This window comes from Mytilus trossulus, unplaced genomic scaffold (assembly GCF_036588685.1).
Source record: "Mytilus trossulus isolate FHL-02 unplaced genomic scaffold, PNRI_Mtr1.1.1.hap1 h1tg000233l__unscaffolded, whole genome shotgun sequence".
Taxonomy (NCBI): Eukaryota; Metazoa; Mollusca; class Bivalvia; order Mytilida; family Mytilidae; genus Mytilus; species Mytilus trossulus.
Window position 1 is genome coordinate 1,439,925 of NW_026963314.1, and position 21,932 is coordinate 1,461,856.

The window sequence follows — 21,932 nt, forward strand, 5'->3', positions numbered from 1 at the left end:
GTCAGGAATCATATGGTGCATTACTTATACCTATTATGCTCAACAAATTACCAAGTAGAATTAAGGAGAATATTACCTGTGAACATGGTTTAAAACAGTGGTCGCTTGATGAACTCAGACAACACTTATTTAATGAGATAATTATATTAGAAGCCGGACAAAGAGTTAATTTAAAATCAGATGAAACATTGCATATCACAGTATACCTTGCAAAAACTGACACAAAAAATAACTACAATAACAATAACAGAAAGCCACAGAAAAGTGAGGTAGCCGTTCACACGCGGAAACCATGTATTTATTGCGGTGAGTCTCATAGCCCTAATACATGTATGAAAATTGTTGACCAAAAAGCCCGTCTAGAAATCCTTAAACAAAAGAAAGCTTGTTTTAATTGTCTTGGCAACCACCGAGTTACAGATTGTAAGTCTAAAGGAACTTGTAAACAATGTGGACGAAAACATCATACCAGTATTTGTTTAAATAAGAGACTTCAGTCTTCGTTTTCTAGCAACAGTATTTCGAATCATAACAATAAAGATAATAAACCCGCTTCATCAGATAAGCTAGATATAGTCGAAACCGCATCAGCAATGCACTGTACAATGTACTACATATTCACAAGTACTTCTCAAGACCGCAATAGCTACTGTGCACTCAAACGCGCAAGTCAGTATGGACGCAAACATACTATTCGACGAAGGGGCTCAGCGCTCATTTATTACAGAAAGTCTAGCGGAGCAACTAGAACTAAAACAATACGGAACAGAAGCCATATCAATTTCTGGATTTGGAGGAGGTAACGGATCAATACGCCATTTGAAAACCGCTGACATATTTGTACTCACGGAAGACGGAAGCCGCATACAGCTGAATATACTCATTGTTCCTGAAATAGCTTCACCGATACGGATACATACTACCGAGACAACTAACTTACCTTACTTGCGCGGATTAAAATTGGCACACCCGCTTTCAGGACATGACGTTGTCTCCGTAAATTTATTGATAGGCGCTGACCATTATTGGGATTTCATGGAAGATACGATAATACGAGGCAACGGTCCAACTGCAGTCAAGTCAAGAATAGGGTATTTGCTATCCGGCCCGACACAGAAATCAACAGAAAGAACTACTTCAATGATGAACATTTTAATTGGACACAAAGAAGAGGAATATGATTTAGAAAACTTCTGGAAAATCGAGTCATTAGGAATAACACCACAGAATAAGGAGAAATCAAACGCATAATATTTGGAAAACTATCTACAAATATATCGTACGATGCCAATACTTGTAAATACACAGCAAAACTTCCATGGAAAGACGACCATAAACCACCTCCGTCCAACATTGAAAATAAGAAATATTCAACTTGAAACTAAAATGGGAAATAATCAATTTAAAACAAGAGTTCATATAAATATTTAAGTCAAAACGAGAGTTCATATACATATTTAAGTCAAAACGAGAGTTCATATAAATATTCAATTCAAAACGAGAGTTCATATTAAGCACTTTGCGAATTATTGTAAAAGTTCCTAAAGTCACTTTTCTTCCGGTTATATTCTCCACTACTTCCATTAAGTGCTCGTCCCGAGCACAAATTGCTACATTTAGTCATTGGGTTGGTAATGTTATATTTCATCTGCGGGAATTTGTCCTTGGGTAATTCGTCTTTGGGTAATTCGTCTATCAATTGGGTAATTCGTCTTTGGGTAATTTGTCTTTGGGTAATTTGTCAATGGGTAATTCATTTTCCTGGTTGCTGAAAGTGTGTACATACTGAAAACATCACGAACATAGAAAATGCACATATATTGGATGTTTTCTTTAATATACAAAGGGGGGTGTTGAGAAACCCACGAACTTTAGCGTGACGTCCTGCGGACGTCGGTAAGGAACTTTCATTGTAACGTCATTCTTTTGTTGTTGTTACTTTATACATAAATGTGGCTTATGCAATACAAATATACACCTTAGAACTTGTGTTTCCTTCACGATATTATGGTGCCATGCAGGGTTTCCGCTGGCGGTCGCCATTTTCGCAATTTGCGAAAAAATAATAGTTGTGGCGATAACAATTCGTCATTTGCGAAAGAATTTGGCGAAAGAAAAATATTTATTTTCCTCCATCTTGTTTATTTACTTTTTTCGAGTTTCTCGGACTTTACCCGATCAGACAATACTCGGAATTCACCTTGACCTCATTAAGGTTTGGACAGAAAATTAATAATCAGCTGATTGCATTTTATAGCTATCGACAACAAAGGACTATAATAATAAACGTGTTGATTGAATTGTTTGACAAAATGATATGGTTAAATGGCTTCTGCTAAATGTCACATACAGAATTTATTTACCACTTTGCGACGCTCGTGTTTGAAGCAAACTTTTGATGTGTCCTCCGCTTTTAAAGAAAGTTTAGAAACGAAAGCTGTTGTTGTGACGAAAAATGTCCAAAAGCAAGAAAAATCTCGGATTTAAAACTTTAATTATCCTTTGACTTAAATATCGGTAATTGATTGGAAGACGTTTTTAAAGTCGTTTGAGTGACACACGTGTTTCAAGCCTAGTTTTTTGTCTCAACTTTTTCATTTAGGATGGTCAAGAAAAGAAAACTGTCATTATAATGAAATCTATCCAAAAGGTTGGTTCGAATGAGAGTACTTAGCTCTTCAATGTAATGACTACACATGAAACGAGGGATCAATTTCATGTGATAAAAGCTTTTGTTTTGTTGTAAAAAAACTTCTCAGTACAAAAGGGAACATTGATCAGTACTTTACTTTTAAAGACACTTTCCCTACAAACTATACTGGTATTATATAATCAAAACATGTCCATTAATTTTGTTATATTCCAGGACGTATATATTCTTTATTATTAAAAGTTTAGTTGCCCAATCAATTAGAAAAGTTGTTTAAAATACAATGAATAGTTTTCCCTTATAAATAAAAAAAAAATGTTGTTTTAAAGTAAATTTTTAATGTTTATTCATTAACATGTAAACTCTCAAATAAGTTTGAGAGCATGAACATAGACACAATGGGCAAAATCATCTTAATTAAGGGATAAGGGAAAGGAGAAAAACTTGTAAATTTTAAACGAAAAATATAGTTATGTTATTTGGCGAAAAAAAAAAAAAAGTGGCGAAAAATATATTGTTTTGGCGAAAGAGGTGGCGAAAAAAAATATTGACCCAGGGGAAACCCTGGTGCCATGACCTCTGGAAAATGTCAACAAAGTTAAAAGGAACACGTTCGGGACACAGGAGCGCTCTCACAAGGCTTTTGCGGAGATTTGACGATGTGAAATCAATCGAAGAGTTCGACAGCGATGAACTTTCAACCATTTTGGATTTGATCATTGATAAGCAAAGATTTTTGTCAGACTTGAACAATCAACTTATTAGTGAATTCGAATTATCGAAAGAGGAACTTGAAGTGGAAATTTCTGATTCAGATGAGTATTCTATAACTTTAGAGACAAAAATACGCAAAATGCGTAAATTTCTAGAACCAAACCGCCCGTAGCTATTCACTCCCAGTAACAGATAGTTCACTTAACCCCTTAGTTCAAAGTTTTGATGTCAATAGAAACCAAACAACATCGTTCAATTCACAACTCATGTATGCTCCTCATATGTCAAACAGCAACAACCAATTTCACAAATTACCAAAGTTAGAACTTTCTAAATTCGATGGCAACATTCTTAATTGGCAAGCATTCTGGGAATCTTACGACACAGCAATTCATAGTAATCCCTCATTAACAGACGCCCAGAAATTCAACTATTTGAAAACACTACTTCAAAACGAAGCTTTGACTACAGTTTCGGGTTTTACGCTTACAAACTTAAACTACAGTAAAGCAATAGATTTATTACACCAGCGATTTGGACAGACTCAAAACATCACGCACACGTACATGCAGACTTTGTAAGCTCTACCTGCACCCGATAGTACAGTACAATCATGCCGCAGATTTTATGACAAGTCAGAAACGCTCATAAGAGGACTAGAATCACTAGGTCAAAGTCAGGAATCATATGGTGCATTACTTATACCTATTATGCTCAACAAATTACCAAGTAGAATTAAGGAGAATATTACCTGTGAACATGGTTTAAAACAGTGGTCGCTTGATGAACTCAGACAACACTTATTTAATGAGATAATTATATTAGAAGCCGGACAAAGAGTTAATTTAGAATCAGATGAAACATTGCATATCACAGTATACCTTGCAAAAACTGACACAAAAAATAACTACAATAACAATAACAGAAAGCCACAGAAAAGTGAGGTAGCCGTTCACACGCGGAAACCATGTATTTATTGCGGTGAGTCTCATAGCCCTAATACATGTATGAAAATTGTTGACCAAAAAGCCCGTCTACAAATCCTTAAACAAAAGAAAGCTTGTTTTAATTGTCTTGGCAACCACCGAGTTACAGATTGTAAGTCTAAAGGAACTTGTAAACAATGTGGACGAAAACATCATACCAGTATTTGTTTAAATAAGAGACTTCAGTCTTCGTTTTCTAGCAACAGTATTTCGAATCATAACAATAAAGATAATAAACCCGCTTCATCAGATAAGCTAGATATAGTCGAAACCGCATCAGCAATGCACTGTACTACATATTCACAAGTACTTCTCAAGACCGCAATAGCTACTGTGCACTCAAACGCGCAAGTCAGTAGAGACGCAAACATACTATTCGACGAAGGGGCTCAGCGCTCATTTATTACAGACAGTCTAGCGGAGCAACTAGAACTAAAACAATACGGAACAGAAGCCATATCAATTTCTGGATTTGGAGGAGGTAACGGATCAATACGCCATTTGAAAACCGCTGACATATTTGTACTCACGGAAGACGGAAGCCGCATACAGCTGAATATACTCATTGTTCCTGAAATAGCTTCACCGATACGGATACATACTACCGAGACAACTAACTTACCTTACTTGCGCGGATTAAAATTGGCACACCCGCTTTCAGGACATGACGTTGTCTCCGTAAATTTATTGATAGGCGCTGACCATTATTGGGATTTCATGGAAGATACGATAATACGAGGCAACGGTCCAACTGCAGTCAAGTCAAGAATAGGGTATTTGCTATCCGGCCCGACACAGAAATCAACAGAAGGAACTACTTCAATGATGAACATTTTAATTGGACACAAAGAAGAGGAATATGATTTAGAAAACTTCTGGAAAATCGAGTCATTAGGAATAACACCACAGAATAAGGAGAAATCAAACGCATAATATTTGGAAAACTATCTACAAACATATCGTACGATGCCAATACTTGTAAATACACAGCAAAACTTCCATGGAAAGACGACCATAAACCACTTTCGTCCAACATCGACATAGCTAGAAGAAGAACAGAAAATGTAGTACGAAGACTCAGCAACGATCCGTTTTTACTTAAAAAATATAAGTATAAACGACCAGGAAAAGAGAGGTTTTATTGAACGCATAGACAAACCAACAACAAGCACAGAACATCCGCATTATATCCCTCATCATTCAGTCAAAAAAGATTCAGCAACGACACCCATCCGTATTGTTTATGACTGTAGCTGTCGTCGATCACAAGACACGCCTAGTCTAAATGATTGTTTGCGAAAAGAACCCCCGATCTTAAATGACATATCAACACTTTTGATGCGATTTAGAGATAAAAGATATGCTGTTGTTACCGATATAGAGAAGGCGTTTCTTCAAATCACGCTAGACGAGAAAGACAGAGATATGACGAGATTTTTCTGGCTAAAGGACTAAACAGACCCTACATCACAGTTGATTACTTACCGCTTTAAAGCTATCCTATTCGGCGCAACGTGTTCACCTTTTATATTGAATGCGACCTTATTAAAGCATGTACGTGAACAGTCTAGTCAAACATCTGAAACACTCATAGATGGATTATACGCAGACAACATAATTGCAGGCTTCGACAACACAACTGAACTATTGAAGTTTTATGAAGAGTCAAGAACACTGATGACCAAAGGTGGATTCAACTTACGTTCATGGGCATCGAATTGTACAGCACTTAACGATTTAGCTACATCTCAAAACGTTAACGATGGAGATAAATGTATTAAAGTTTTAGGATTACGATGGAACACCAAAGATGACCGTGTTAGTTTTGGATTCAAACCATTGTCTATGCTACCAGAAAATCAAATCACGAAACGAGAAATACTAAGAAGATCGTCAAAATTCTACGACCCACTTGGAATTCTAAGCCCAGTTACAGTGCGTAGCAAAATACTATTGCAAGATTTATGGACACAGAAACTAGGGTGGGACGACCAAATACCTGATGAAATCAAACCGCAGTGGCATTCTATCGATCAAGACTTGAAAAAATGCACCGAGATTGAGTTTTCGAGACGTTACTTTGAAAATATGGACACTACCGATGAACCTACCTTACATGTATTTACCGATGCAAGCGCAGTAGCGTACGGCGCTTGTGCGTACTTAGTAAAAGGGGAAGAGTCTAACTTTGTCATGGCTAAAAATCGAGTGGCACCTTTGAAAAAGTTGACTATACCACAACTTGAAATTATGGCAGCATTAATCGGAGGACGGTTAACGACAGTCAAATTATGTTACACTGGATATCTTCAAGGAAGCAACTTAAATAGATAAAGGAAGATGTGGTGTGCGTGCCAATGAGACAACTCTCCATCCAAATAAAACCTTTATAGCAAACAGAGTTATCGAAATCAAAGAGCTCACATGTGAACATAGCTGGAAATATTGCCCTACAGAACACAAACCTGCTGATTTATTATCACGTGGTTTATCGTATGAACAATTGAAAAATAACAAACTATGGATGCATGGTCCGGACTGGTTAACAAACGAGAAACAATGGCCGAATGAATTTCAAATCGACAATAAAGTGATGAACACAACTTGTAAGGACTATGAGAATCAAGAAACGCAAGATGACATTATACGGACGAAGAACAACGTATTGAACATAATCAACGTTGATAGATACCATTCATTCAACAAAACCGCGCGTATCTTAGGTTACGTACAGAAATTCATAGATAACTGCCGTAATACAGCTCCTAATACTAAAATACTGACCACAACATACCTAACACCACATGATATACATAATGCAACAATGAAGTTAATTGAAGCTGTGCAACACGAAAGATACAGTGATGTTTTTGAAAGCTTATGTTCAAAGTCAACGCATAGTTTGATACGTCAATTACGTTTATATCTGGACAAAGACGGATTAATACGATGTGGTGGACGCATTAATAACGCACCACTTCCAGAGAATGCAAAATTCCCGTATTTAATACCAACAAAGCATAGATTAACAAAACTACTTATAAATGATATTCACATTGAAAATTTACATTCCGGCATAGGAGCTACCGTAACTAATTTGAGGCAAAAATATTGGATACCTTCAGCACGACAAGAAGTTGGATGCGTAATTCGAAAATGCGTAAGTTGTAGAAAAGTAACAGGAGTTGCATACAAAGCACCAGATCCTCCACCGCTATCTAAAGATAGATTATCGTCCGAAGAACCATTTACTATATCAGGCGTCGATTTCAGTGGTGCGCTTAACATCAAAGGAGACGATGGACTACTTCGAAAAGTGTATATATGTTTGTTTACATGTGCCAATACTCGAGCTATTCATCTTGAAATAGTTCCAGATATGACTGAAAAATCGTTCATGCTAGCTTTTCGTAGATTCATAAGCAGAAAATCGATACCAAGAGTTATGATATCGAACAATGCTACAACATTTGTTGCCGCCGCGGAGGAAATACGAAAGTTAACGGACTCTAAATCTTTACATGACAAATTGCGCTTATTTAGAGCCACATGGAAATTCATACCAAAACGTGCCCCATGGTACGGCGGATTTTGGGAAAGACTGGTTGGACTAACTAAAAATTGTCTAAAAAAGATTCTTGGACGCGCATGTATAGATTTACCTCTGTTACAGACATTAGTGGTGGAAATTGAAGCTAACCTTAACAATAGACCGCTTACCTATATATCGTCGGACATTGCCGATCCAGAGCCGATTACCCCGTCGCGTCTATTGTATGGAAGACAAATTAAATCTTTCCCGTATCCGTTATATACAGATGAAACAGACAGTTATAGTGCCGATTCAACAACCAATCACGAAACTATGAATGATCAAGCGAAAAGGAGATTCCGTCTTATTGAACAATTTTTAGCAAGATGGAAACACGAGTATTTGACCTCCTTACGTGAATTTCACCGAGTGTCTGGAAATAACAATCAAAGTGTAAAACAAGGAGATGTAGTTCAGATATATGATGATAATTTTCCACGTACGACGTGGAAACTCGGTGTAATTGAAGAACTTACCTACGGAAACGATAACCTTGTGCGATATGCGACGGTCCGAACATCTAACTCTAAACTAAACAGACCAATTGTCAAGTTATATCCTTTGGAGATTTGTGAATCCGACTCAATCACTACACATACGCATAGATATCAGCGAAGAGCCAAGACAGATGCCGTAGAGAAAATCAGAGAGTGTTTAAAGTGACTTTTTTCAATTATATTCAAGTGAAGTGACAGTAAATTTAAATTATTCAATTTATATGAGACATTAATTTTAAAGGAAATATTTCAATTCATTTATTTGTAAAAGTTCATTCAGTTCTAGAACAATTCATTTAATTTATTCAGTATATTTGAGACACTTTCTGCGGCCCCGAAGAATGTTGAGAAACCCACGAACTTTAGCGTGACGTCCTGCGGACGTCGGTAAGGAACTTTCATTGTAACGTCATTCTTTTGTTGCTGTTACTTTATACATGAATGTGGCTGATGCAATACAAATATACACCTTAGAACTTTTGTTTCCTTCACGATAGGGGGTATAAGGAGAGTAACATACAAATACTTAAGTACTCTGAGGAGAGGGACTATCAAATATACACTAAAATTATTCTGAAGATGGGGACTACTGACATGAATTTACTAATATTATGAAGAGGGGGACTACTGACATGAATATACTAACACCGTCTGAGGTAGGAGGGGGACTCCTCACATAAATTAACTATACTCTGAGGAGGGGGACTTCTGTCATAAATATACTAACACTGTCTGAGGAGAGGGACTCCTGACATAAATTAACTATACTCTGAGGAGGGGGACTACTGACATAAATATACTAACTCTGAGGAGGGACTACTGACATAAGTATACTGAAATATCTATGTCAACTTCACAACTCAAAAGAGTGTGGCTCTATTATATGTGTAGATATATAAACAACAAAGAGTGCTTTTATAATAATCATAAAAGTAGAACTTAGTATTTAAGTTTCAATGAATTGCGGAAAGGGGGGGGGGGGCAATACTTATCATTTGCCCGTTTAGGATTCTAACAAACTACACTATACTGTCTGGAAGATTTTCGAAAACAATATCAAGAATTTAAACCGACTATCAGATTATCAGTGGATATTTCTACCTTGTAAGCAGGTTTTGATCAAACTTAATAATGCATTTTCTGACATGTAATATACAGGTCGTCACTCCTGTACACACAATGTAACCAATAACACAAGATAGGTGACGAGTCCATCTTGCACTCCTGTTTCGGATCGAAATTGTATTCTCTAATGATTTTGTTATACCACTGATAATCTATGTATTCATAAGGAAGCTCATACGTGTAAGTTCAACTACTTATAGCATGGTGCGTGAAATGATACAAAATAATAACGACAAAAAAACGGTTATTTGGTATACTATAGTCAGTGATCTTTGTTCAAAGTTACAACCATAACTTGTGTAATACACTAGATTCTAGGATACAAAAAAGATACACAGACTTTAGCTCGATTTATTGTTGGTTTACTTACTGCCAGTGACAAATATCTCAGAAATACTGCCAGTGACAGAAAAAGAATAGATATTCATCTAAAATAATAAGGTGTTCTAAATAAAAAGGATTGTGAATGTGAAAATGACAAAAAAAATAGATATTTTTCATTTAGTTGATTATCTAAGTTTGATAAAAATACATGTACTAAACAAAATTGACCGGGTGTATTAATATCATTTTCCGTGTCGTTTTCGCTTATTTTTACTTTGACTCTGAGCATGAAAGTGTTGGATTAAATTATTGGGTATGTTGTTTGATGGTTCCCATGTATTTTGTGAACTACTATAACCTTGGCATTTAATAAGGTACTGCTTAATGTTGCCTCGTTTTCTATACTTAAGTATTCGTTCGACATCATATATGTCCTGTTGAGGGTTTGGATTTTGTGACGGTTGCTTTTATTTTTGTAATTGTGTTTGATCATTTTGATTATTTTTCCCTACTTGATTGTGTGTATTATTGATAATTGTGTCATTCACTCTGTCAAGGATTTCAGGCATGTCCATGAGTTCCTCTGGGTTTAGGTCGTGATCTTCATAAACTTCATTGGGTTGGTTCGTAGGGCAATTCTTGGGGTCTAGATACTTCTTCAATCGATTAGCGTGCACTGGAGCCTTCACTGTTTTTTTGTCAGAAGCTTTGCGCAAACGGTAAGTGTATTCGCCCATGTGTTCCGCAATGTAATATGGTCCAGTCCATTTTCGTTGGAGTTTGGGCGACAACCCAACTGGAGTACGTGCACAGTAAAGCCATACTTTGTCTGATATGAAAAACGTGGGTTCCTCTACATTTTTGTTGTGTTGAGTTTTGTACTTTTGTTGTGCAGCTTCAATATTCGTCTTCGCAATTTTTCTGGCAAGGGTTAGATTATCGACAATCAATTTTAGGGCTGACTCTGCATCTTTGCTCAATCCTTTTGTAGATTCTGGGATTAGTGCGATGTCGATAGGAATTTGAGGTTCCCTTCCAAAGACCAAATACTATGGACTATATTGTGTTGACTCGGTTTGTATTGTGTTTCGGAAAGCCATCATAACGCCTTGTAAATAGTCGGGCCATGTTGACTGGTTGTCGTGGCAATACATTTGCAGAGATGTTGCTAATGTACGATTCTGTCGTTCGGTTGCTGCATTGCATTCTTGGTGATAGGATGACGTATTGAGCTTGGTGATCTGGAAAATTTTGCAGATTTCTTTCATGAGGTTTGAAGTGAAGTTTTTTCCTAAATTTGTGACAATTTGTCTACAAGGACCATATCGGCATATAATTTCGTTGTACAAGACTGTCGCAGTATCTACGGCTCCTCCTGTTTTAAGTGGAAAGGCTTCACACCATTTTGAGAACGGACATACTACTAGCAAAATTTGATGAAAACCTCCTGATGAATGTGGTGAATTGTGTATTCTTTCAAATACTCCAGTTGCCGGAAGCGGCTGTAAGGGTGCTCTCTTAGAGTGCGGATTAGTCTTGCCTTGTTGACATTCAATACAGGTTTTCACATAATCTTCAATGTCTGAGTACATTTTCTTCCAGTAATACTTCATTCGGATGTTGTTGTAGGTTCTGTCAATACCTGGGTGCGCTGCAATAATTGCATCATGGTACGATAAAAGTACGTCGTTTTGTTATGACTTTGGTATAACTAGTTGTTTGATGACCCTTTCTGATAAGTGTCCTTTCCCTCTAGGATAGTAATGGTGAAACAGTGTACCATTAGTCTTGGGGTAACTTGTTTTGTACAATGTATTGTAGCATTTGTCCTGCTTCTTCGTCTTCAATTTGAACGGTTTGGATTCTATCCTGTGTTAGTTTTGTGGTTTCGATCATCATGAGTAATGGTTCCGTATTACGATGATCTGCTTCAGTGATTGCCTTCATTGCTGATACTGATTCATGTTTTGATTCGTCTGAGTCTTGTAACTGGACTGGCTGGACGACTGACCTTTGATATTCTATGTACATCTGTTGATTGGTTTCTTTTCTGCATTGATTGGTTGCTGTATATGTAGCCTCGATTTCGTCTATACTGTGTCGACGCTGACGCTGGTTCTCGGGGTGCTGAATTCTTGAGAGGAAGTCAGCGCAAACGTTATATTTTCCTGGTTATATATAACCGGGCGTTTTCCGTGTTATAGTGATTCAAAGACGGAATACTAATACTTTAAACTATTAGCAACAGTTACTATAGAAAAGGATTAGTGTCCAACGGAGTAACTTGTCATCGTCAGAGTGATTTCCATCACGACACACATATATTTATCAATAGAATTAATTAAACACAAAGAAATATAAAAGGTTATATAGACGGATTAACAAATTGTCACTTTAGCACTTAAAATATAATATCTGATATTGATTTATTTCTAATCGCAAATATTCCAAATCTTTCTGGTTATACAAACATTAGGTTGTACAAAAAAGCAACATATTTAAAAATCTATTTTTATATAATTTGAGACAAAGTTTTTTTTTGGGTGAAACATGTATTTTGGAAGAAAAAAATTAGAACTGTAGAAAAGTTGTCATTTATGGTTACATATTAAGAATTATAGTTTGGTGAAGACAGGACACCTTATTCATCTTTATAGAGAAAAATAACAATCTGAAAAAAATAAAATATATGGATTCTATACACTTTTGTTTGAAAAAACACGTTCTCATCTAAAATTAGAAATTCTTATATGCCACTTAACTTATTTTTGTGTGAAAAGGCTACAACATTTGGGAATATTGATATATTTCGCGTAAAAAAACTCACTGTATAGCATTAACAATATTTGTTTGCCATCTTTTGGCAAGATTTGTGATATTTCTTTGTAAATGCGAACATAAAATTTCATTATTATATCATAAACCTCTTTCATAGGATGCCAGAATGAACTATTTTAACACCAAGGAAATAGTTCAAGTAAATAAACCTTAAAAAGATACTCATTCTGCATTTTTGTTATGCTTTTATGTCATTTTTGAAATATATACATAACATAGCATTTACCCATCTTTATTTCAGATGTTTCAATGAAAAGAATGCTAAATTAAGTCTTTTTTCTCTTACTTGTATTTGTCAGGTCTGTATGCCTGCATACCACCTTGGTATATGCTAAAACCTCACTGTATGTGTATACTATAATTTGTCAGGTATATATGCCAGCATACCGACCTGGTTAATGCTAAACTCTCACTCTATGCATAAACAAGTATATTTCAGGTCTGTATGCTAGCATACCGACCTGGTTAATGCAAAACTCTAACTCTATGCATATCCTAGTATTTGTCAGGTCTGTATGCTAGCATACCGACCTGGTATATTTTAAACTCTCATCTCTATGCATATACTAGTATTTGTCAGGTCTGTATGCTAGCATACCGACCTGGTGTATGTTAAACTCTCACTTTCTGCGTATATAAGTATTTGTCAGGTCTGTATTCCTGCATACAAATCTGGTGTATTTAGAACCTTTAATATATTCATTTTGGCATAGTTAAGGTCTGTATGCCTGTATACGAACCTAGGATATGTAAACCGATTTTTTTAATTTATTTTAGCTTTTTTTCTGCTAGGTACTTGTATGCCTGCATGGATTCTAAAATTGTATTATGAATTTATGTTTGTATTGGCAAGTCTGTATGCCTGAATGCTAAGTATTTACTGAGTAGTAACATTTCTTATTTGATTATGTTTGCATACCTCCGTTAGAAAATAAGGAGATGTGTATGATTGTGAAATGAAAAGATAGAATTACATGGATGTAAGGAATTACTTATGTATAGCCCTCAACTTCATTTGAATTTAAAAGAAAGCTCTTAATTCTTAACTGCAACACTCAGGGGTTTATTCCCGTATATACCAACCAGCTTTTCAATAAACACTTGTAAAACAATGGAATTCATGGGTTTGATTGTCGACATTCCAACATATAATCCTATACTCATTGGAACATAAAAGTTTGCATATTTGTTTGACATTTTCAGTTCACGGTATTCTTGCAGACAACACTGGTGTACGGTGAAAACTTATTTTTCTTGCATTGATACATACAAGATTTAATTGCTTGTATACCAATCTATGTTTTACTGAATTGCAGTTTTACATACATTGTAGTATTGTCAAACTAAGCTGGTGTTCAGTAAGCGTGTGTTATTGTGTTTGGTTTGTCCCCAGTCTTAACTGTTTGCATATTTGGTGGCACTTATTAGATATTTTAAAGCAAGCTGAATGGTTTGCATTCTAACCAGCCTTATATTGTATTCATATTTTGAATTGCAAAACTTAAATTTTTCATCATTCTCTAAGTTATAGACTTCAAGAGGGGCGAAAGATACCAGAGGAACAGTCAAACTCATAAATCGAAAATAAACTGACAACACCATGACATGCAATATACAAATTAAAGTACACAAGAAACAGCATAGAAAACAAACAAAGTCTGAGCAACACGAACCCTAACCAAAAACTGGGGATGATCTCAGGTGCTCCAGAAGGGTAAGCATATACTGCTCCACATGTCTAACAATGGCACCGTCCGGTTGCTAATGTTTTTACCAACCCGATAACTAGCTTTATACAGTAAGTCAAATTCATGAAAAGGGAAGGGGATTGTAGTTATGACATGAGAAACATATCCGATATCATTTGTGAAACGGTTATTCCATAACGGTCAACCAACTATATACTGTGGTAACAATTGTGTATACACTGGAGTTGTAAAAAAAATACTTCAACCAGGAAAGCCAAAGAATGATGCCATTTCTAGTGAAGCCATGCATACATTAGTAGCAGGAACAGCAAAAAGACTGGTGTTGTTTATTGGTGTCATCGTTTTCTAGGAAGCCATTAGTTTAACCTATCCAGTCACTAAGAAGTGTTACAATTAAATTCATAAGCAACACATAAATAGTTACATGAAAGGTATAGCCAATGTTTGAAAAATGCTGAAACGAGAAATGGAAACTACATATTATATACATAATTATATATAATTATATATATATATATGCGAGTAAATATTTTACACTTCACTTTAACATTGATGTGGCGTGGTCAACTACATCAAAGATTTGATGGTCAATTATACTTAATTTGTTGAATGATCTTTCATCTTGATTATTAAATGTGACAGTTTGTTCGGTACATGAGTTGCACAGTAGAATTGTAATAACATTTGGACGGTTATCAAAGCAGGTTTAATTTTAATTTAAGGACAGCGTTCATAGCACGATTTTTTATGAAACTTTTTGCATTGATAACTTATATTGGTGTAGTAGCTTGAATAACAATTAAGTTGCGATAAATATTATAATGAAGTAACATGTTGTTTTATAGAGTTGGAACTAAGTAACGTTTCGTATTGTAATTTATAACTGTGAACCTGGGCTGTGAACCTTTTAAATATATCATATATACATGTACTTTTATGATTAAACTTGTGAACATTAAACAGACTTCGTTACTAGTATATAGACGGTATTGAGCCTTTATATATATGGTGAAATATTTAATAGCTATTTCCTTATGTAAACGGGCAAGAAGGATTAGATCCCAGATACAAATATACAAAATAATGACTATCCAAAATGCACAGAACAAAGACCCATTTAGCGTTACATTTATATCACAACTACTGATTTTAAATTGTATATGAACTAAAGGTTCTTTATAGTGAACTGATTACCTTGTAAAACAAATTGTCGCCATGCATGTGATTGATTGAAGATCAATGAAATATGTCATTTCCGTAGTAGCATTAATTTTTCCAATTTGAACACTCTTAAAATGTGCTGTTATAATCCTTTTGCAATAAATGTATGTAAAATTTGTTTGAATTACTTCTTTTCTAAAAAAAATTAATTAAAAATCTAAACAAAAGATGGTCAGAGCTACGTTTTGCTATTGTTGTAACATTAAGGAGCTTTATCACAACTATTAGTGAAATAAAGTATCTGAAGTATCTTAAAAAAAGATCTTCATGAATTACCCTGTTACAGTATTGATTTAAACAGTCTAGTGGCGGATTAAGATATTTCATAAAGGGGAGTGGTTCTAGCCAAGGTTCAGTGATTCGTATATAATCAACCAAATGTTTCCCACAAAAGGGGAGCAGGTACCCTTTGTATCCGCCTTTAGGACCCAACATGAAAAATAAGAAATCATAATTTATAGCAAAACAATTTACGAAAAAGAAAAACCGGAAAAATATGAACCTACGACAACTTCAACAGTCAGGCTCCTGACTTGGGACAGGCATATACAGACTATATAGTGTGGCCGGTTTAAACATGTGAGCGCTCATCTTCCCCCCTTTTTTTTTTACCTGGGACAGTTGTTTCCCTAAAAGTTGTAAGAATAATTCATGCATATCCAGAAGTTTCATAAGGGGGATGAGATAGGGAGGGCATTGCATGACTTCTTTAGAGATGGATGTTTCAGTACTGTTTCCCTCAATAAACCAACTAAAGTTTTCCCACAACAAAGCATTGGCATAGCACCCCCTTAGATTCTACCTCTTGCTACATGTGTTCATGTGTACATGTTCAAGCCGACCTCCAAAAAAGAGGGTGTTAAATGAAATCGTGAAAAATTGACAAAAACAGCTAGGTTTACTTACCATAAATATATCCGACATTCTGTTTTGCTTCTGGTTTATTCAAATCAAGATAATAGAGCGTATGTTTGTCCATTTTCCGGTGAGCTCCTTCATTGATCATTGAAATTGTTTACATTTATAAATGACGTCATTTAGATGGAGTGCGTGACTCCGCAGATAAATATTCCTTTTTTCTTTGACTTTTTAATAATTACCAATACCAAGTATAAGCAAAACAGGTTGTTTTGTAATCAATTGCTATTATTTTAATTAAGTGTACTGGTGAAGTAACTTGTGTAAGTCAATGCTATCCGTCTATATCCCTCCGCCTTACGTCAGACGGTCCCTGACGTCATATTAATTTTGTCAACAACTTCGAACTAGGAACCTCGCCTCATTTCTCCGTAATTTTAATTTGCAAACAAAACAGATACCTCTAGGTCAATACAAAGTAAAGCGATCAAAGTCATGGAACTTGAGAATTGTTTTTCATTTATCGATTTACAACAGTGAACGCTTTACCGGTTTGCCTTGCAAATTAACGCTTTTCTGTTTACCAATGGGAGAAAATAAACAGGTCAGTGGTAGGCTTTTAGTTTAAAAAAAAAACTCGAAATCAGCAATATAGTAAAACCACAACTATACTGACGTATAATATTTTTTTAAACACCCAGGTTCGTATGCTATCATACAGACCTGTGAAATACAACATCGGATTCAATATTTGCTGTTCTGCATACACCAGGTGCGTACATGTATACTAGCATACATACCTGAGAAATACAATATATTGATTAAATGTAGACATTAGCATACACCAGGTACGTATGCTAGCATACAGGCCTGAGAAACGCAAGTTAATTTATTACAATTCAGTTCAGCATATACCAGGTGTTAAAATGCCAGATTTACGATTTTCAAGTGCTTGATACAATAAAAATGTGTTTTTTCCTTTATTTTTCTCTTTTTTGCATAAGATTGTCTTATGAGCAATAACTCGACCTATTTGAGTACGAATTATGACAAATTACCGTTCATGAGAATTTCTAATTTTAGATGAGAACGTGTTAAAAAAAAATGGATATTATTTATCACTTCCTGTCTGAAAGTATAAAAAAAAATCACTTCTGGTATCTTTTAATAATTAATATGACACTGATTTCAAATATATATGGTTCTATATACTTTTTACATTAAAGAAGTACAAAAACATCTACTTTCGGTTTACCGGTTGCTATTTTCAAGGTCATATGGCTTCAAACATAATGCAAAGAGTCCCACGGCTTTATCATGTATAAATATGAAGTGAAAGCAAATGTCAAAATCTATAAACGTCAAATTTACCTACGACCTTGACCTTATTTTTTTTAAATGTCATCAAACGAGGACTTCGTATAACAGACTAAATGTATCTTACAAAATTAAGTCCAGGTATCTATGAAGAGTTTATTTACAACCACTTGGTCGATGCCACTGCTGGTGGAGATTTATTTCCCCGAGGGTATCGCCAGCCCAGTAGTCATCACGTTTCTGTGCTGACATGAATTATCATTGATATGGTTATATTTATAAATTAACTGTTTACAAAATTTGAATTTTTTAAATGCTAAGGCTTTTCTACCGCAGGCTTAGATTACTTTAGCTGGATGTTGCAAAGCATATATGAATTTTGGTCCTCAATGCTCTTCAACTTTGTACTTTATTTGAACTTTTTAACTTTCTTGGATTCGAGCGTCACTGATGAGTCTTTTTGTAGACTAAACGCGCGTCTGGCGTATATACAAAATTTATTCCTGGTATCTATGATGGGTTTATTTATATGTATTGTTTATAAGTTATATTACAATAATTTCAAAGTATTTACCTACAACTGTAACATCACGCTTTGGGTTTTACTTGTCAAAATGAAGTGTTTATTATGTTTTTTTTTCAAAAATGTAACATAAAGAAGTGGTCACCGGACTTTTTTTTCACGCTACAGGTTGTTGCAAAACTGTAAGATTTTGTATAGCTAATGCATGGAAAACCAAATTTTGTGTGATAAAAAGAAAACCTACTTTCAGAAATTTAAGATGAAATGTGAGAAGATTGCTCTTGATATATGCTTTTAGATGAGAAAAAAGATAACATGGGGTCACCGAACTTGTTTTCTAGCTACTTATCAAAATAGGTAAATTCGTAACAATTCCTATTATAAAAAGGAATTTATCTGATTTATCTCCCCTTATTTGGCAAAGTTGAAAAAATCTAATCAAATACCAACAAGGAGTTTTTGAGAAATTACAGTCAACTATGATAAAACACACAATTTTCTATATTTCTATCAAAAGTCTTCAACATATATCACATACAACTCTCAAAATGTGCACATTACATCAAATATGTAGACCAAAGTTATCTGCTTCTTCAGAATTCAAGATGGAAGAAGACACCCAGGCCACCTTAAACATAGAATTAAAAGTAAATATATTTGTTAATTGATTTATAGTTTTCAACATTATTAACATGATTAACATTATATGAAGTGATTTTAACAACTTCAACATTTTTACAATCAAAAAATTGATTGAATAATAACATTTCGATACCATAAATTAATTAAAACTTTTACTAAATTCTTTCATAGATACAAAGATTTGATTAGTAAATTTGGCTGTACCTGTAGAAAACTTGTTAAAAATGGTATTTCACATCCTAAATGTTATGGTTATATTGTACTTAAAGCGAGGAAATCACTATGTGATCCGTGTAAATTAATCGAACCCTTAAAACAAACTTAAAAGTAAGGATTATCGTACCAATAGTGTAATTATATCTCTGAATATAGTTTACATTGGCACTAATATCGATTTTGTCATTAGCAAATTAAAACATAACTAAATTGTATCTTCTTTTTGACGCGGGATGTACAGAGACACAGACACATTAATTTATATCTCTAAAGAAGTCGCTTCTCACTATCCTACTACCTGTCGATACATTATTTTTGGCATTGCACAAGTCATGTCTTCTCTGACTGTTCATGACGTTAAAATACTAAATCCCTGGGATGTGGTTTAGTTGGTTTAAGTCTCTGATGCACGATTTTTTTTATTATTAATTGTTTTTGACTTTTAACTAGCTGTCAGCAGCTGCGAGTACTCTCAAATCGTATTTCTTGTTAATTCGACTGCTGGTGGAGATTTATTTCACCGATGGTATCACCAGCCTAGTAGTGAGCACTTCTGTGTTGACTTGAGTTATCATCGGTATGTTCATAATTATAAATTAACTGTAAACAAAACTTTGAATTTTTGAAAAATTAAGGCTTTTCTACTTCATGAATAGATTACCTTAGCAGTATTTGGGAATTTTTGGTCCTCAATGCTCTTCAACTTCGTGCTTTTTTTGGCCTTTTAATCATTTTTTTATTTGAGCGTCACTATTGAGTCTTTTGTAGACAAAACTAGCGTCTGGCGTAAATATACAATTTTAGTCCTGGTATCTATGCTGAGTTTGTATACATATTTCGTTTACTTAAATGACCCCAAAGGAATCTATTTGACTGCAATACAAATAATTTTAAAAGTATTGAATCATATTGAATAACGTTTAAAATGTTTGTCAATCTTATCAAATATATGTATTCAGTGAACTATTTTAAATAGGGTTGGTGTTTATTTTTGCCATGCCCGATGAACTTAAATTCTGGTTACCATTGACACTCTTGTAAATTCAGATGCAAAACTATTTAGAAAAATATCTAGACAGTTCGCTTGCAATAAAACAAAATTTATTTTGTCTGTTCAGACTGTTCTGCATTTGACAACTTGTCTCAAATTTCTTCATAAAAATATGAAAAGCACAGGTTCTTGTCCAACATTTGATTTACAAACAAATTATACATCGTGTTAATCAACTATATAAAAAAGTCACTAATTCTATGAATGCTTAGATTCAGTTGAATGCAACCAGTTAAGATTATCTGACATTGGATGCAATAGCGGATGAGTTAATACGGTATTCTGCTATTATCTGCAGACTGCTGCTATGTTTATTTTTTAAAAGCCTACACACTTCTAAGACCCGTAATTGTCGAGGTTTTACTTACAGGTCAGATTCATATAATTCAGTAGGTATATAGCTGGTCATCTAACTTGTAAATTGTCACACCTAATTATCTACACCAATAGTTCAATTGATTGTTTTGATGATTGAAAAGTCGATTCAATATTGATACTAGTTATAACATTAACATAAAATTGGTGAATCTGTCAAAAGAGAGAACAACTACCCGACCAATAAGCAAACAACAGCTGAAGGCAACCAATGATTTAAACATAGTTTGTATTCAATTATGATAATCATAATTTATATTACATATTTGTTTGTTTCAAGAATATTTCCATTCCTAGCTCCCGTTTAACAATATTTCTTCAGTTTTGCTTATGTTTTGATTAAATTAGGTAAATAGCCGTTATGGTGTCATTTTGTAAGTCAACTTGCATTTGAATTTTCATTTCTATAATGCTACTTTTAGCAGGTTATATTTTATTTGGTCAACTTCCATTATCAAATTAACACAAATAAACCCTACTTCTGTAAACGTCTGTTTATATTCAGACATAAACAAATATGTAAGAGAGCAACACAATGCATGTATCGATATAATCGTCATACTTTACCTCTTTAACTGTTTTGTACTTATCAATATGAGTGCATACTACAATGACTGGTGGATATAATCTATGTTTTGGATACCCCTTTGGTATATCTGTCTTCTTTGTTGAAGAACTTGTACTCAAACAATGAATACTGTCAAACCAAAAGTCAATGTATTCTAAAAAGAAATAAACAAAATGCTGAACTTTTTATTTGTCGTCTTTCATCTGTGTGATAGCCAGTATACAGTAAGGATACATGCCACTCTCTCTTTAAAACGGTGGAACTCATGTGAAAAATTTTAAGAGTAAAATAAGTTCTGAATCTAATCTAAGATATACATTTTCCGTGGTTTGATTCTTGTTACTGTGTTATATATTTGTTTTTTATTCATTATTTTGTAAATGAATTAGGCTGTAAGTTTTCTTGTTTGAATTGTTTGACAATTTTCAATTCGGATTTTTTTAAAGCTTACTATACGGTGTGGGTTTATGCTCATATTTGAAAGCTGTACGGTGATCTATAACTGTTAATTTTACTTTCATTTTGGTCTCTTTCGAAGAGATGTTTCATTGGCAATCATTAATCTTTTTTTTTATATTTTACACAGCCTGGAGTGTGAAAAAAAGTCCGGTGACGTATTAATAATTTTTTTGAAAAAAGAATGATAAAATTTTGACAAATTTTCCACAAAATCTATCAATTTTAATTAAGACGCCCTCGCCTAAATCAAATATATATTTAGTTGTA

The 21,932-nt window shown here is 34.5% G+C and overlaps 2 protein-coding genes across 2 annotated transcripts; both read left to right on the forward strand.

The window, feature by feature from the left end:
* Positions 1–4,074: 4,074 nt before the first annotated feature.
* LOC134701172 (uncharacterized) lies at positions 4,075–5,283 on the forward strand. Its single transcript, XM_063562312.1, has one exon. It carries the CDS (start codon positions 4,075–4,077, stop codon positions 5,281–5,283), a length of 1,209 nt encoding a protein of 402 aa, XP_063418382.1.
* A 1,591-nt stretch (positions 5,284–6,874) lies between these two features.
* LOC134701173 (uncharacterized) lies at positions 6,875–8,605 on the forward strand. The gene has a single exon (XM_063562313.1). It carries the CDS (start codon positions 6,875–6,877, stop codon positions 8,603–8,605), a length of 1,731 nt encoding a protein of 576 aa, XP_063418383.1.
* The last annotated feature ends 13,327 nt before the right edge of the window (positions 8,606–21,932 follow it).